The 17,762-nt window shown below is 41.1% G+C and overlaps 1 protein-coding gene and 1 long non-coding RNA gene across 3 annotated transcripts in view; one reads left to right on the top strand and one right to left on the bottom strand.

The window, feature by feature from the left end:
- LOC101443045 (histone-arginine methyltransferase CARM1-like) overlaps positions 1–2,184 on the top strand; it is a 303,051-nt gene extending 300,867 nt beyond the window's left edge. For both annotated transcript variants that reach the window (XM_058301776.2, XM_071216706.1), the window contains one exon: positions 165–2,184. In XM_058301776.2, the coding sequence (XP_058157759.1) occupies positions 165–174 (10 nt within the window). In that variant the 3' untranslated portion in view covers positions 175–2,184. The remainder of the gene's footprint in view (positions 1–164) is intronic.
- Positions 2,185–7,337: 5,153 nt separating this feature from the next.
- LOC101443792 (uncharacterized) lies at positions 7,338–17,603 on the bottom strand. Its single transcript, XR_001118552.4, has 3 exons — positions 16,995–17,603; positions 10,052–10,173; positions 7,338–9,619 (listed from the first exon to the last, which is right to left on the bottom strand). It is a non-coding gene; the product is annotated as an uncharacterized lncRNA (long non-coding RNA).
- Positions 17,604–17,762: the final 159 nt, after the last annotated feature.

The raw sequence follows: 17,762 nt of genomic DNA, 5'->3' as shown, positions 1-17,762 counted from the left end.
TAAGGCTGCCCATAAAAACTCCAGGGATGGGAGTGGGAGGGGAGAGGGAAAAGAAGAGGAAGGGAAGGAAAGGACATGCAAGCAGAACTTGCTTGCTTAAAGGTTTGAGTATGGGTAGAACCTATTTTATTTCGGTGTCACAGAAATCACCTTCTCTGTTTTAGGTTTGCTTAGAAGACAGTGACAAGCCAGGCAATAAGTAGAAGGAATGCCTGTGAAGTCCCTCGACATCCAAGTTCGTACTTCATATTCTAACCATGCAGTCTGGCTTAATTTTACAAGGCTCTTTCGGTTTATTTAAATTCTTTTTTTATCTGAAATCTGCATGTTAATTTTATTGACACATCCACTTCTTGGCACTTCTCAGACTGGCTCTTTACAGCTTTCAGCATGCTGCTGAAGAACAATTTTTTTAATTTTGGGTTTCTTTTTATTTGTATTATTATTTTAGTAAAGCCAATAGCATTGCTGTAACTTTCAAGGTCTTTTAAAATGAAATTTAACAAAACCCTACCTCATGTTTGTATGTGTGTGTATGTGTGACATGATATAGGAGCATGGTAGGAGTGATCCTCTATTTGCAGTTTTAATCTGACTTGTTTTTGCAAATATTTTCAACAGATCAACAGCTAGTTCCTAGCTCAGCAATGTATTAAGGAATTTTTGCCTTATTCTTGTAATATGATGTCAGAAATATTCTTCATTGGAAATCTTTGATGAGTCTATGTAATTAAGCAAATTAATATGGAAACTTAATCAGTGTGAGATACCAACGAGGCTTCTCCTTTACTTGAAGACATTTGTTGTATGCCTTGTGTCAAATGGTGACAAAAGATGATCTTTCCATGGAGCAGGTTTTTCCCTGGCCCAAACAACGCTTATGAAAATGAATGTCACATCAGCACGACAGTCTAACGAAGCCCAACAGGCAACATGCTTGTTCTGTGAGGAAAATGGGAATAAACAGGAACTACGTATTCTCCTCAGTCGTCAGCCACCCAGAGCTTTCAGCTTCCCACTCTGTTGCTTTGGTTCCTCCAGGCCACTCCATTTGAAAGAGTCTTCTCCCTTCCATCCACACTAACAACTTTACACACTTCCCTCACTCCAAGGTCCTGCTCCATTATGCACTCACCAAGGTGCCTTGCTGACCACCATCCACACTCACCAAAATTACCCTTTTTCACCTTGGATTCCTCCTGTCTTCCCCCTTATCTCATCCTTTCTTTCAGCAATTTTATCACTTCATACCCTAAACACCTCTTTTTCTTCTAGTAGGCTTTTAAGTTCTTTTTGGGTTGGATCTGTGTTCAGTTCATTTTGTAATACCTCACTATGTGCCTTCTGCATTAAAGATATTCAATCAATGTACATATTGATTAAATGAAATTTATCCTGAAAGAGTAACTGGAATTAAGGAATCTGAGCACCTATCAAATCTGGTAAACTGAAATTATGTAAACCCTGGATTGCAGAAACAGGATATGGCTGCCACCACTGCCTCAGGGCAGACATGCATAATCAATCCCAGCACACCTACCTGATAAACCCTGATATGGTCTCACAATCCTTTTCAACCCCCTATACTGGTAAGCCATTTATCAGTCTTTAAAATTGAGCACAAAAGATGAAACTCATGACTCTGAAGGATTAAAATACTGAAAAAAATTCCCTATCATTGAACAATCTTAAAGACAGACCTGTAATATTTATGAATTTGTAATTTTGCTGAAGTACAATTTTGATATAGATATATGCTACAAGGTGGGTGTGGAGGAGTGAGTCATTGTTTGCAAATGAACCCACGTCAGTGAACCTATCACTCCAGGAGATACGTCTCCATACAAGCAGTTATGCTCCTGAGGTATTTTATTAAAATTGCTACTTATCATCTTTATCTTGTGTTTTGAAATTTAAGTAAGTTCTTAATAAATGTTACCATAAGAATGACAATGTTATATAAGATTTTTTTTTTTTTTATTTATATAGGGTTTTAGTTTATTTTAGTAACTTTCCCAGTTATTCTTGGTCCTGTAACTACAGTATTATTAAGAAACAAAGGAGATGTTTGCCTGGACAGAGTTTTTGTAAAGCAATGTTCCATAACTTGTTAAGCTGCATTTAGTCTGTTATTTTTTAAAGTTGAAATACAGTTTAAAAAGCAAGGGGGGCAGGGGTTGCTAACTGAATTGTTGATTCATTGTATTGTGTAGGAAGATTACATCACTGCAGTATTTGCAAATCTGAAAATTACCTCAAAGCATGTCCCTCATGAATATCAAGGATAGACTCTGACTTTAGGAGAGACATGTCAATCTACCTTTCATCAAGCTATCTAGTCATAATTAAGATAAGGCCAGAACCAAGGGCAGGAAATTGATCAGTACCAATGTCAGGGCCTGCTCTAAGATACACCACATCTTGGAGTGCAGCTGGGACATCTGTGCAACTCGGAATCCACACAGGTTGCAGAGCTCCAAGACACACCCTGGGAAGTCACTGTAGAGGTCAACTTATTTAGAATGGCTTAGGTTGCCAGTAATAGACAACGCAGACCGAATGTATGTTGAATAATAAAAAGGTTTCCATATAACATAACCAAAAGTCCAGAAGTGGACTCCGGGACAAATGACTTGGTGACTGAATGATTTCATCAAGACCGAGGTTCTTCCCTCCCTTTGCTCTGCCATCCACAGGCCAGCTCCCTCATATGCACAAGGCATCCATGAAATTCAGGAGTCACATTCAGACACAACAATGTCCAGTCATAAAAATGGGGGACCACTTCTTGTGTCTTTTCTTAAAATCATGAAAATGATAATTACGTGTCAGGCATTGTTATAAGCTTTACAAATATTAACTATTTTTGATGCTTACAACGACCCTATTAGGTACTTACTTAATAGTATATTCAGTACAATAGGTATTAACCCCATTTAATAGGTGAAGAAATGGAGACAAAATGGTTAAGTAACTTTCCTAATGGTACACTGTTAGTAAGTGGTGGAGCCAGGAATATAAACCCTAAGTAGTCTGACTTCAGAGTCTATCCCTTAATTAACCACAACACTCCACTCCAAGAAAACTTTTCTCAGACTCAGAGAATTGCCATGTTTCATTGGCCAGAACTGAGTCACATGCCTACCTCTAAACCAGTCACTGACAAAGGCCATGGGATAAGGGGCTAAACCAATGAAGAATTTATCCTTGAGCTAGGGTAGGCTCATCTTTCTCAAGAGATAGATCCTAAAGAAAATTAGATCTCTATTCCCAAAAAAGGGAAATGGAGGTAGGGCAAGAAACCAACAATGCCTGTTATAAGAAACTGCAACAAACAGTCCTGCTTCTCTACTAATTCCATTTCTTTCTGCTCTCATCAGGTAAGATAGCATGTTATACCATAGGCCCCCATCTGCTTGTCTCTACCTCCTCCCACTTGCTTGTAAGCACTCTGAATATAGAAACAAATCTCTAACATCTGCATATTCCCCATAGGATTTGGCAAAGGGCCATGCACGTTGGAAGTGTTCAAGAAACATTTTTCATTTTAATTGATTTTCATTCTCCAATCTACTTAATTGGAGAGGTCAACAGTTGGCCACGCTCAAAGCAGACAGATAATATATTTTCACATTCATCTAGCAATCAAATGAATCCTGAGAAACTCCCCTTGCTATGCAAAATAGCCTGAAATCACACATTAACATAGGTCAATGAAAAAAGCCCAAACTTATTAAATTGTTAGTGTTTTGCACTCACCACCCTTGGAAGTGACATTAATGTCACATTTTTATTATGACTTGACATTTCCACTAATATTTAAAGAATATTTTAAGATTGGAGAAAGTAAAGACTCTAGATAGGTAGATCAACTAAATACAACATCAGCTGTTACTGAAAGTGACACTGTAACACAGTGGTTAAAGGCTTGCGATCTTTAGCTAAAGAGATATGGATGGAAATCCTGGCTCGGCAACTTATTAGATACAGGAACGTGGGAAATTCATTCACCTTCCCTGCTAAAACAAAGTAACACCAATAGGGCTCTCGTGAGGGTTGAGTGAAAAGATATATATGAAGCACTTAGCACAGTGCCAGGTTCATTAAATATGGTTATTATAATTATTATCATATGAAATGAGTCCTTATTGATTTCTCTTCCCAGGGTCATATTCATACCCTTCCTGAAATTGCTGCTCTTACAAGTCGCCAGGGCTTGGGGGTCACATGTCTGACCACACCCAACTACCTACCTGTCTCCCCCTTCTGGACAATTCCTTTGGGTAGAAGGACTGGCTATTTATTACTTTCCCTGCTTTATAATCTTATTCTACCTTAGGTCAGAAGCCTCAAAATCTAGCTGCCAAGTATGCAATAGCATCTTATCTACTTGGCAGAGGGAATTACCAGCTGGGCCACTGATGAATTTAGAAAAATCCACTTTCTGTTCTTACCCTAATTTAAAGCATATTGTCTTGCTGAAGAGGGCATTTACTGATTTTCTCATTCGTTCATTGGTTCATTCATTCACTCTTGCATTCATTCACCCTTCCTTATTCTGGGTCAAAAAGCCCATGTAAAGTAAGAACTAAAGGATGATGATTTAAGGAAGAAATAAAAATATACTCGGAAGTGCCTGTGGCTCAAGCATTTGAGCTCCCGTTTACCATATGGAGGACCCAGGTTCGATCCTGGGAATTCTTAGTAAAAGAAAAAGAAAAAGAAAAAAGTATTCCAGACCCGCACAGAGCAGAGAGGCATAGGCCCCCAGGTGGGGAAGTGATGCACCAAAAAGACAATGACACTACCAGATAGGAAAAAAAAAGCACATTACTATTTGTTGAATACTATTGCCATTAAAAAGATAATTCATTATTGTTATAATTATGTAATAAGGAAAGTAATTTATAGCATTCCTACCTATATATAATTTATCAGGATACAAGTAACTTGGGGAACACGACAAAAGAAAGTATACATTGGAAGCACCAGAGGCTACTGGCACTGTTTCCCAGGTAATAGGAAATACCTAGAAATTAGAATGAAAGAGTGTTTTCATCAAGATAAAAACTCCAGTGCCAAGTTCTTAAAAAAAAAAAAAATGGAGGGGCTAACACTATGATCTTTAGAATCAGACACTCCAGATTTAAGGGTCTAATTGGCAAAACCTGTGAAGGGTTGTTTTGGTGCAGTTGGAATTGCATCACCAGCTCATTGCATGACAGTTGTAAAGGAGGAGCAGGCATGCTACAATTTAGCATTAATGGCCCTAAAGGTGTGTTAGCCAAGATGGCACTGGGCTAGTGCAGGAGATGCCACTGGTCTTTGGGGTTCTACTCCTCAAACTTGAATGTACATGTGAATCAAGTGGAGATTTTGTTAAAATGAAGAGTCTGATTCAGTAGGTCCAGGGTGCAGCTGAGATTGTACATGTCTATCAAATTCCCCAGAGATGCCAGTGCTGCTCTCCATGGACCACACTTTTGATTGGCAAGTGAGTATCTCTGGTGAACTCTCCCTTCATGACTTCTATTACATCCCTTTTTTTTCTGGCGTTATTCTCTTGCTCTCTTTCTTTATTCTCAAAGCACTTGCATTGTCTTAATTCTGAGCACCAGAGCTATAATTTCGGAATAGACACAAATATTCTTCATCTTCAATACATCAGCTCATCAAGTGGCACGTCATTGGGTAGTAAGTGCTAATCCCTGGTCCAGGAAATCAATCTGACAGTCTGACATTTACATGTATTTTTGTTTGTTTAGTCCTTGAAACCAGTTCTATTCCTAACTAGAAAGCTTAAAGAACCCTAATCCAATGTGTGTGGTAACTCTGTACCAAGTTAGCTGTACTGCTTGCCCTGTGATTGATGCTCCAATTTTTGTAAACTATTTTATTGCACATGAAACCCAAGTCTCCACCTCATACCTGCATCTGGTAAGTGGGTCTCTAACTTTCCCATTCAATTGTTCAACTGACATTTGTGGAGTGCTTACTGTCACCTTGCCTCCATGTAGATCTCAGTACCTCCTCCCAGTAATTCCGAGTTTTCTTGTTCTGTGCACGTGGGAGGATTGCATCATTTTGACCCCTTGAAGTTCAGCATGGCCTGGTGTCTTGCTTTGACTTATACAATATGAGCATAAGTGATCTGATACTCCACAAGGAAGCAGTTAAAAACTGGTATGAGATTCTCCATGCCTTCTCTTCCCTCTTCCTTTGTGATTGTGGAAGTACTCTTGAGATGACAATGTTGTAACATGGTAAAGCCTTCTCCAGCCTGGGTCTCTGAGTGTCTATGAGCAGCAGAATTCCCCTGTTGACCTGTAATACACATGTAGTTTTAGCAAAAAATAAATCTTTGCTCTTTTAATCCACTGAGTTCTTTGGGTGTTTGTTACTGCATCCCTAGTTAGCCTATTCTAACCAATAGAGCACCATTTCAGGAACTGAGAATATAGAAGTAAGCAAGATACACAAAGCCCTCTCTTTTACATTTTAGCAGGAGTGGTACATGCAATATACATACAATAAATATATAGCAAATAAATATACAAAACATTAGAAGCTGATGGATGCTATGAAGAAAATAATACCAGTAGATGGAATGAAGCATGGCTTAGGGGTTGCTACTTAGGTGACATGCTCAGAGAAACCTCACTAAAGTGGAGATAATTGAGCTGATGTGAAGAAGGTGGCCCCATGAAGATTTAGAGAAGGGAACTAAGGCAGAAGGCACAGCAATTTGAAGGTTTGAAGCAGAGGATTTATGATTGGATTTATCTTGTGTAAATCTGGTTGCTCTTGAGAAGCAGACTGTATGTGGGCAAAAGTGGTAGCAGGAAAATCAATTAGGAAGCTATTATAGTAGAATGAACGAGAGATGGGTGTTTGGAGTTGGCTTTAAGTAGTGAAGATGCTGAAAAGTGATCAGATTCAGGATATATTTTGGAGACAGTAGTAACAGAACTAGCTAATTAGACTGGCTGTAGGTGCAAGAGGAAAAGAAAAATCATGGACAACTCGGTAGATCTGGGATCTGAGCATCTCAGTGCCATTTGCTAAGATGGAAAAGACAAAGGGGGAGCAGGTTTGAGAGGGAAAAATCAAAAGTTCTGTTGTGAGCATGTTGGGTTTGGGGTGGCCACTCAATTCTAAGTGGAGCTGACAGTTTCACATAGGTACCTGGAGCTCTGAGAGGGCCATGTGTGGAGAAAAGGTCAGGGAAGTCAGGGAGTAGGCAGATGATACTTAAAGCATAGGACTGGAGGAGGCAGGGAAGATGGCCTCTGAGTGAGTGCACCCTTGTCATCTCTTCTGCAAAAAAACTGGCTGAGTGAGGACAGAATCCTGCCTGAGCGGGCAGTTTTGGGAACCTACAAAGCAGGAGGTATCTGCACATTGATCTGGAGAGACTGCGACAAAGGTCGGCAAACACGGAGGTGAAGATGGTTAACCACCACACCAGGAAACTGAGAGTGCCTGCAACTCCAAGAAGGAGAATCGCATCCATCAATCATGTGGGATCTAAGCCCCCTCTTGATATAGAGGTGTAGTGGACATCACCAACCCAGGGTTCACAGGATGGAGGAATAAAATACGGATTAGAGTGTACTTACTGCTATTCTGCTATAGAACTATTGTGACTAGTAATGGAAGAAACTGTAGCCTTGATGTTGAGAAAGTGGCCACGGTAGTTGCTGAGAGCAGGGAGAGGGAAGATGAGATGTGATGTTGGGGGCATTTTCAAGGACTTGGAGTTGTCCTAAATATTGCAGGGACAGTTGCTGGACATTATGTATCCTGCCACAACCCACTGAATGTACTGGGGGAGAGTGTAAACTACTATGCAAACTATAATCCATGTGGTACAGCAGTGCTCCAAAATGTATTCACCAAATGCAATGGATGTGTCACAATGATGAAAGAGGCTGTTGATGTGGGAGGATTGGGGGCTGGGGGGTAGAGTATGTGGGAACCTCTTATATATTTTAATGTAACATTTTTTGTGATCTGTGTATCCTTTTTTTAAAAAAGACAATTTTTTAAAGAATTGAAAAAATAAAGCATAGGACTGGGGGAACTCCCTTAGTAGTTAGTGCAGAGAAGAGAAGAGAGCCAAGGATAGTGAACTCGAACATTTAGAATGTGGAGGGAGGAGAAAGGGTCAGCAAGGGAGCCTGAGCACTTTGCAGGGGATGGGGGGTGGGGTAGAAGGAATGCTGAGAGATGGAACCAAAAGAAGATATTACTTCCAGAAGGAAAGATGAACAATTTGTGTTAAATATTGTTATGAGGTCAAATAAGGTGGAGACAGAGATTCGGCCATTGGAAAAAGTGACATGGAAGTTATCAGTGACCTTGATAAGAGCCATTTCAGGGCTAAAGAGTAAAGGGGATAGGAGAAAGAGGAAGAGGCATATCTAGACAGCTCTTTCCAGGAATTTCACTGCAGAGAACAGCAGAAAACTAGGGTGGGAGCTGAGTCCCTGATCTGAATCTCTGCCTTGATTATGTGCATAAGACCTCATTCCCTCTAACCCTTGGGTTCCAATTTTGTCTACCTGTATGTTGGAGTCTTTTTTTTTTTTTTAATTTAATTCCCCTCCCCTCCCCCGGTTGTCTGTTTTCTGTGTCTTTTTGCTGCGTCTTGTTTCTTTGTCCGCTTCTGTTGTCGTCAGCGGCACGGGAAGTGTGGGCGGCGCCATTCCTCAGCAGTCTGCTCCCTCCTTCGCGCTGGGCGGCTCTCCTTATGGGTGCACTCCTTGCGCGTGGGGCTCCCCTACGCAGGGGACACCCCTGTGTAGCACGGCACTCCTTGCGTGCATCAGCACTGCGCATGGGCCAGCTCCACACGGGTCAAGGAGGCCCGGGGCTTGAACGGCGGCCCTAACCACTGGGCCAAAGTCCGTTCCCATGTTGGAGTCTTTTTTTGAGTCTTCGCCCCAAGGCTGGGCTATACAATTGCCTGCCACCACTCAGATGACAAATTTTTAACTATCAGAATCTCCTAATAAACAAATAGTAAACAACAGACCTAGGGGAGAGAGAGAGAGACAAAGGGAGAGAAATTGGCAGTTAATGACAAGTGGGTCCCCAAAAAGGGGAGCCATCACAGGAAAGTAAACCAGAGATCTCATCGTATTATCAGTCATTATAACCATGGTTACAGACCATCACAATGCTGGAAATGATTTAATTTAAGTTTTGAAGTGTCAATACATTCACATGATTCAAAATTCAAAATGTTAAAGGATATACTATGAAGTCTCCATGACACCCCCATCCCGCAGCTTTCCAGTTCACTTCCCCAAAGTAAACTAATTAGTTTCTTGTCCATTCTTCCATGCAGACAAGCAAATGCATATACTTTCTTCCCTCTTTCCATCTTTTGGCACAAATGGTATTATACCCGACATACTTTTCTGCCTCCACAAAGCCAGGAATTTGACAACATGTAGAAGCGAGGATTTTTGCAGCTTCACCTAGCAGTCACTGAATTCATGCTTTCTTAGGGAAGCAATTGTTTAATAGTGGGTATGATCAAATGAGTCTAGTTGGGTCTCGTGCCTGGGAGTATCTGTTGAATGTGGTGGACCAATGAGAAGGTGGAAGGTGCCTGGGAGAATAAACGTAAGAAATGGAACATTCGTGTTTAAGCATTTTTACACAAGTTGCCCAGGGTCATTCATGGAACACTGGAATCAATGATCAGTGATATGTTTGCTTCCCATCACCCCATCCCTTCCAGCACTTCTGGGAAGGCTTTGCCCTCCTGCCAATACACCCTCGGGCCCTTGGCTGGCTTTCTCTAAGGTTAATCAGCTGCCAGAATCACCATTTGTCCCTGGTCAAAATTGGCATCGTATTCCAAACTCCTCCCTCATGGATGGCCTCCATCAGGATTTGTTTTGAACCGGGTCCCCAAGCTTATGGCTTGATGTCCCACTACCAGTTACATGCCTGAGCCCCTGTCCAACCTGGGACCATGTGCCTCTTGAATGTGAAACCAATTTGAGCATAAAAAATAGGATCCAGTTTTTAAAATTACCTTCCGACATGCCAAGTGAATGAAGCTCATTTTCAAATGATTCCCAGCTGTCATAATAGCTTCGTGCTTGGATGGTTTAGTCATCACAGAAGCAAGGAGGGCAATTTTCTTTCATATTTGACCTGATAACAGGAATGAATTGTGATTGGAAATCAACTTGAGATCCTTAGAACAGCCACTTATAATCACATCAATTAACATTTGTACATTGCTTTACTATTTGGAAAGTACTTTTATGTACACTGTCATAATATGTTAGTGAGTGATGGTGGCTCCAAAGAGAGAACAAAACTGGATTATTTTACCTCCTAAGCTTAGAAACAGAAGGGAAACCGACAGGTTCTTGCAAACAGCATTATCAAAAGCATGCCACAGAGTGAAGCACAAAAGAATAACCATTATTAATGTCAAACCCAGAGAGGTAAAAGGAATTGATTGCCAATTCAAGACAGACATACATTGGGGGGGCAGAGAATCCAGCAAACTGAAGTCCTGCAAAAAAGTTTTCAAGACTGAGCACTGTTGAACAACTGGCTAGAGTAGACTGTTTATCATTTCACTTATTATATAGGCAATACCTTACTTTGTGTGTAAAATTGGCAGCCCCCGATAAACCAAAAGAAAAGAAGCAGAATATTTTGGGCTTCTCTACCCAGCTTCTTTTATGGCCACATTCTTAGAGGTGATTACCTGATACTTATCTACACTGAAACTGCCCTTTGCTGCTTCCTTCCCCTTTGCCCTGACTCATGCTAACTGACTCTCCATCCAACCTGTTCTCTCTTCCTGTGATTTGGGAATAAAGGTTGCCTAGGTGTTGATAACTTAGTAATGGACTTAAGATTGATGGTAACCGCATTTCCTGGAAGGACCTCATGATTACCATCTTTTGTCTTAAAGAACTGAATGTGTCTATATGAATTGTGAAATGATTGATTGATTAGTGTCCTGGCAGTGAATGCTAGGCAAGACCATGATTTGGCAAATCTAATTTATGCCAGTTTGGAACAAATATTCTCTTTGTTGTGCTTTCTGCAAAGACTCTTAAGAGACTGATTTGAATATATCTGTGTGTTTCCACTCCTCACCCTCACTCCAATTGCCTATCAGTTTCCCTTACACATAATAGATACTCAGTATTTACTGGATGAAAGTTCTTTTACATAGAGTGCAATGAGGCTTTTGAACTAACTAATTTGGTAGGCTTTGTTTTACATGAACTCTCCGTTGTCCTGATGAGAAAATGAGAGCTGAGTTGTTCGAAAGACTCATTCTCCCCACTTCAGATTCAACATGTGAGAATGTGTGAGGGACATGGCATCCCTAAAATATGATGAGTCTGATTGTGTGAGTGTGTGTGTATGCATGGCATTAGTACTTTATTCCTAGATTAATGGAAGTTTCCCACATGTCATCCTTCTCACCATAAGCAACCAATTGGAATTCTTTCTTCTCTGATAGTTCTTTGCTCAAGACTCCCCACTCTCTGGAATTCTTATTGATCTTATTATAGTTGTATGCAAATGTCTCAAGAAAAAAATTGATTTAAATTTTTGGAGAAAGCCAGACTCAGGGCACCCTGGACAGTATACAAGGCAAAGAAGAGCTCCCCAGAACAGAGTTGACAAGTGAATGAAACAAGGTAGGGGAAGTTGCCAATGAAATTAATCCTGGCCTCATGGTACTGGGACACAGTTGAGGGGATTTACCCTCCCTCTGGAAAATCCTAATCATCCTTAACCTGCTCCTCTGCAAACCCTATCCTGGCCCAGAGATGAGGCTAGGACTAGAGATGAGGCACAGGAGGTAGGAGAGATTGAGTACAAACAGAAGTTGGATTAAAGAGAGAAAAGAAGAGAAGGAAAGTGTGAAAATAGGAAAGATTTAACAAAAGTTCTTTTCCTAGGCAGAGATTCAAGATATCTGTCTGTCTGTCTCTCTGTCCATCCATCCATCTATTTATCATCCACCCATCTATTCAATCATCCTGCTTCCTTCCAAAAGGATTTAAATTAGTTCCCAAGGATGAATTATATATGATTATATAATGTAAATTAAAATTGGGAAAAATAAGGAAGAAACACAAGGATAGGGGGAAGTGGAGCCAAGAGCAGGACTGGCCACACTCTGCTGCGGCTGGAGGGCTGTGCCTCTCTAAGGGCCTGGCTGAAACAGTGGGAGGCAGTGACACACAGAACCAAAGCAAGCATCTTGCTAAACCTGGGTTTTGGCCTGTGACCAGTATCTTCCTTTTCAGATTTTCCTCTCTGGTTGCTTCTTGCTTGGACTCAGTCACACCTCCATACAGTGGATGACAGGGGAAAGTAGGCTACCTGTGTGTGTTTGCAAGCATGGTATATGTTAAAAACCAAATGCAAAAATTGCTTCCCTTGTATAAGACAAATTAACAGAAAGAACCTGCCTAACTACAGAAAAGACCTTGTCAAGAGTCATAAAACAGCAAAATTAATCTTTCCAGAGCACAAAAAATAGCACATTTTAAAAAATGCTTTTATGAGTTAAAAGACCAGAATAAAAAGTATCGTGTCAGTGCCTACGTGATTTTTTCTTATCTGACATCTCCCTCTACTGACAGCACCTTCTCTCGCTTTTCCTTTGAAAGCCTATGCAAGTGCCAGTGCCTGTGAAATGACTTTGAGGCTGTGCTCAGGACTGGAGGAGGCCCAGGGTTTGTCCTGGGAAGCTCACAGCTTCCTTCTGAGACTTGGGGAATTGGAGCCATTCAGGTTCAGTCAGCAACAGGATAAAATGCCTGGAGTTCCAGACACACACCTCAGACAAAGAAGTTTGATGGTGGTCAGTGGAAGTGGGTGAAAGAAAAGAGGAAGAGGAGGAGAACCTATCCTTGAGTATCTCTAATGCATAAAGGCCAGGCAGACAGGTAAAGGCAAACTGTGTAAATTTAGTCTTTCGTTCCACTGAGGGCAAGAAAACTTTTTACAGCATTTCCGACTGGGTCTATCCATATTTGACTTGAATAATGCCAACATTGGGAAATTCGCTCCTTCATCACTGTTTAACAGTTTTCATGGTTTGAAAGTTATTGCTTAGGGTAAGCTGGCATCTGCTCCCCCACTACTTTCTTTTCTTTCTTTTTTCATTTTGCCCTTCTGTGTGATAAAGATAGAATCTGTCTTCTCACACATTTAACCAACAAATGTTTCCAGTGAGAATCCAATGAGATAAATATGGCTAGATGATTAACCCATTTGAAGGTCCATTTCCACCCCTTATCCCTGTACCACTATAAGTCCTTGAGGGCACAGCTTGTGTCTTCTTCCCTTCCCTCCCCAGCACCTAAGCACACATATTAGGGAGGTTTTCTATGTAGTTAAGTACTTGGCATGCAGGATCTCTTTAGAAATCACACCAATCATATGAGCTAAGCATTATTTTCTTCCCCATTTGCAAGTGAGGAAACTGAGGTTCAAAGAGAGCATAATCCACACGAAGCCATAGAGCTGGTGTGGGCAGAGCCTGACTTGAACTCACATCTATCTAATATTAAAACCTGGGGCACTAAAACCAGTGTGATTCTGCCCCTTCTGCACCCAGACGTCATCTCCCAGGTGACGCAGAACTGAAACATTGAACCATTATGAACTGAACCATTGTGATAACACCTTCTTTAAAATTGGTAAATGGGACCACGGGGGCTGGCTTATAGGTAAGACAAGCAAGATGTTATCTCTAGGTACAAGCTTATCGTAAAATGACACTATTGACATTTTTTTAAACAACTTTATTGACATGTAATTCACATACCATATAATTTATCCACTTAAGTCTAAAATTCATTGGCTTTTTGTGTTCACAAAATTGTGCATCCATCATCGCAATCAATTTTAGAATGTTTTCATTACCCTGAAGAGAAACCTCGTTCCCCTTAGTCTTATGTATCTTGATGTGAGCTTCCATAAAGCAGCTCTCCTTCCCAGATTTTTCCATCCGTTTAACAATCCTAATTATAGCTCTTCTGTTTAACCTCTTCCCGTCGCCCAGCATTCTCTCCAGTCCTCTCCAATAACTGCTCCTTCCATACAGGACTCCTTTTGCCCAAAGGCTCAATCAGTACTTCTAGTTCCCACTATTCTGGATTTATCTGGAAGGTAGCAAAATCCTTCTGGCCATATTTTGGGTATAACTGCGTTCTCCCACTAAACAGTTCTGTAACCGTAGTCAAGTTATTTAATTCCTTTGAGCCCCACATTTCTTATCTTTAAAATGAGAATGAGAAACAGTACTTGATGGGATGTTGTGAGTTTGAGAATATATGTGACGTACCCAACACAGTGCCTGCCCCACATCATGTCTACTCAAAAGTGGTAGCTATTATCAGTCTGTGGATGGAAATTGAAAAATCTAAATTATTCTCTCTACCTAGGGAAGATATGAAATTAGAGGAAATAGAGATAGCAAAGGGAGAAAGAAGTCACAAGAGTAAGAGAGCAAATAAAAGTATCATGGAAACCATCGAAAAAGTGTTATCTTTAATTCCTCTTTCTAGTGGATATTCAAGAATCTTTCTTGCATTTGTCAGATAGATACAGGAGACTATCAAGCTTGTTTCTGGGGAGAAGTGGGGATAGAGACAGAGAACAGAAAAATAAAGAGAACCAGTTTGGCAGGAAAAGAAAGGAGAGGAGAGCAGCAATCTGAGGACAACAGGTTTATTTTAAGTTAGATGATAGATAAATCCTCACTGAATCAATAGATGAAGGAATGACAGAGTGAGCAAATGAGCCCATGAGTGAAGTTTTTGATTAAATGATTTTGATAATGTTGACATTGTTGAGTCTGTGGCATCTATAAGTCTTTTTGGTCAAAGTGGGAGCATTATACAATGTTTTTGGCCAGAAAAAGCACATTAGAAGACCCAGAAGAGCATCAACTAAAAATCCTTCCGCTTGCTACCATCTGGGGCACTCTAAGCTGCCTGGATTTTTCTGGGTGTCTTACAATTGCATAAGACCTAAGAGAAGGTGTTAGAGAAGACCCAGGAAGGCCAGTTCTTGGTTGAAATGGATCATCATGGATTTGGAGCCGTGCAAAGGTGAGCCTGGGAGTCCATCTGGGAGGGTCACCTGAGATTCTTACAATCAAGTTGACCGAGGGCTGGATGAAAGCCCATTTGTCTGTTCCCCTCACCTGTTACCTGGATCCAGACCTGGACTCCAAGGTACTATTGGTTATACAGAAATAGCCTGAGCTCTGCAGGGGTGGGATGGAGAGACACCTGGTGATACCAGAATTGTTGTTTACTATAGCTCAGGGCTTCTCACACTTGAACATGCACTCAAATCATGGGGGGAATCTTGTCAAAAGTGGAGATTCTGGTTCAGTTTTCTGCGATGGGACCTAAGAACGTCTGTTTTTAACCAACGCCCAGGTGATGCCAGTGCTGCTGGGCTATGAACACACTTTGAGGCTAGGTATTCACTGGTTTTGCCCACGCCCACCATTGCTGTCAGGTCAGCTTTCAGACTGGTTATCTCCCTGTGCCCACCCAGCATCTCCTGCCCAAGACCTGGAAAATGCAATGGTAAAAAAATTAGTAATTACTGTTGTTTAGAATCCTGAATTCACAACTTAAAGCTGCTCTTCCACATTTCTTATGCCAAACAAACAAAGAAAAACCAGTCTTTTTCTTCTTTTTTTGATCCCAGAATTCTTTTGATTTTTGTTGACCTTAAAAGTTTGGCACAAACCCAGTTTTGTTGATCTTGCATTTCCTCTGTGGATAAACTTTCTGCTTTGGAAAAAAGCCTCCTTCTTTTATGAGGTACTTTTAACCTGCAGGATTTTCATTTAACTTAATTGGCATATTTATGTATTGAGATGGGTGCCTAGAGCGCTTGGGCCACAGCATCTTTTGTATAAATCGAAAAAAATGAAATGAGCTGTTCTCACAGTTGTGTGCCCTTCAGTCATGGAGTGCAGTAAAAGGCTCATCATTTACAGTCTATGAAAGCTCAGGAAGATCAATAGACATAATGCAACCCGGAGCCATTTAGAAAAGCAAAACTTGGGATTTTCAAAGCCCAATTATGTCAGGAGCTTGGCCATTACTAATTCCCTGCTAAATCCTTCCTGGGCCTTCATTCCCTCTCCACGTTAAGGAATGGCCTCAACTCCTGATGAATCATCCTCCTAAGTCAAGCCAGAGAACCTTCTCCCGAAGGCAACAATTTGTAAACTCTGGGGAGCTGACTGCTCCTAGCCAGTCCTGTCCGATCGCAAGTCCAGCTGCCCTTTTCAGGTCACTTCTGAAACCCAGCATGCTTCGAAGGCAAGTGTGGGGATTGATTCTTATTGGTTTAATAGTGCTATGGTTAATGGCTTATAGATTTTTATCTAGTCTGGCCCCGCTAGGCATGTCTATTAAGTCTCTATTAAGGTTGACAGAGGAGAGAAGAGGTCGAAGGGCGCGGGACAGATGACTGGCTTTTCTCCAAGGCAGACTGAGAAATTATGTCTCCTTAACAAGAGTTCCTGTGACCTCCTGAACACTTGAGCGAGACGGAAGGAGTTTTCACTGTCTACCAGGGGAATTTGGTCTCTGAGCTTAAGAATTAATGTTTTACAAGTGAGGGTACTGTCAGGGCAGGCACATGCCATTGGTTGAGGAGTAATGAAAACAGGTATAGGTGAATCAGCTTGGAGCTTTCAGCTTCTCCCACAAAAGCCAACAAGCCAGGCTGCTGGCTCGCTCCTGCAAAATCAACCCTGGAGAAACTCTAGAACCAAAAGGAAAACAAGGATTCCAGAAATTAGTGATCAAAATGCACGCTGTCCCCGAAGAGACAGAAGGCTGTCTTGTTTTGAGGTAGGACTAGTGGGTGGCTGCTGCTGGGAAAGGAAGGCGACCTGAAGCAATAGTGGAAAGAGAAGTGGAGGGCAACTTAATAAATTCTGTACTTACCTGTCCCTCTGGTAACTCAGAGCAATCACTGACTGCCCCTTCACCACAAAAATCCCTGCAATTGCCTGGACCTCCTCTGCCAGTGTCTACAGACAATTGCGGAGATAGACCTAAGAGCTTAGCAGCAGGAGGGCACTGAATGAAAAGAGGCCAGGACTGAAAATTGTGGCCTCTTCCCTCTTCTGCTCCCTCCAATCCCCAGAAGTATTGATTATTACCTAGAGAGGAGAATCCCTGCCCCCAGCATCACTTCTCCCTAAGTTTTTAAAGGTGCAACCATAACCAGAGACCACAAGTGACAGTGGTCACCAGTGCCAAGTGCTCCACCTAGGACTTATCTTTCCCCTCTCCTTAAACTTACCTGAACTCACACAGAAGAGCCCCTCATAGTCCATCTAAAGGGGGATTGCTGGAATACATGGACCAAGAATTTTGAATGAACATGAAAAGTTCTTGCTATAAGGGAAGATGTTAGTTACATGAAACAGGAGCAAGAAATAAAAAAAAAGAACAAAGTGAAAAACATGTAATACTTAAAATAAAGAATTAAATAGGTGGAATATGTAACAGGATGGCTATAGCTAAAGAATTAATCAGTGTGTTGGGATATCAGTTTGTAACAGATATGATGGGTAATGGGCTGAAATCCTTAATATATAAAAAACACATGTAAGTTGAAAATAAAACATTAACTACAATTTTTAAACACGCAAAGGATGTGAGCAAAAATTCCCAGTAGAAATTTTAAAGCCCAATGTTAAAAAGTTC

The sequence above is a fragment of the Dasypus novemcinctus genome, chromosome 8 (assembly GCF_030445035.2).
Source record: "Dasypus novemcinctus isolate mDasNov1 chromosome 8, mDasNov1.1.hap2, whole genome shotgun sequence".
In the NCBI taxonomy this organism is placed as follows: domain Eukaryota; kingdom Metazoa; phylum Chordata; class Mammalia; order Cingulata; family Dasypodidae; genus Dasypus; species Dasypus novemcinctus.
This window is presented reverse-complemented; position numbering and strand designations above follow the sequence as displayed.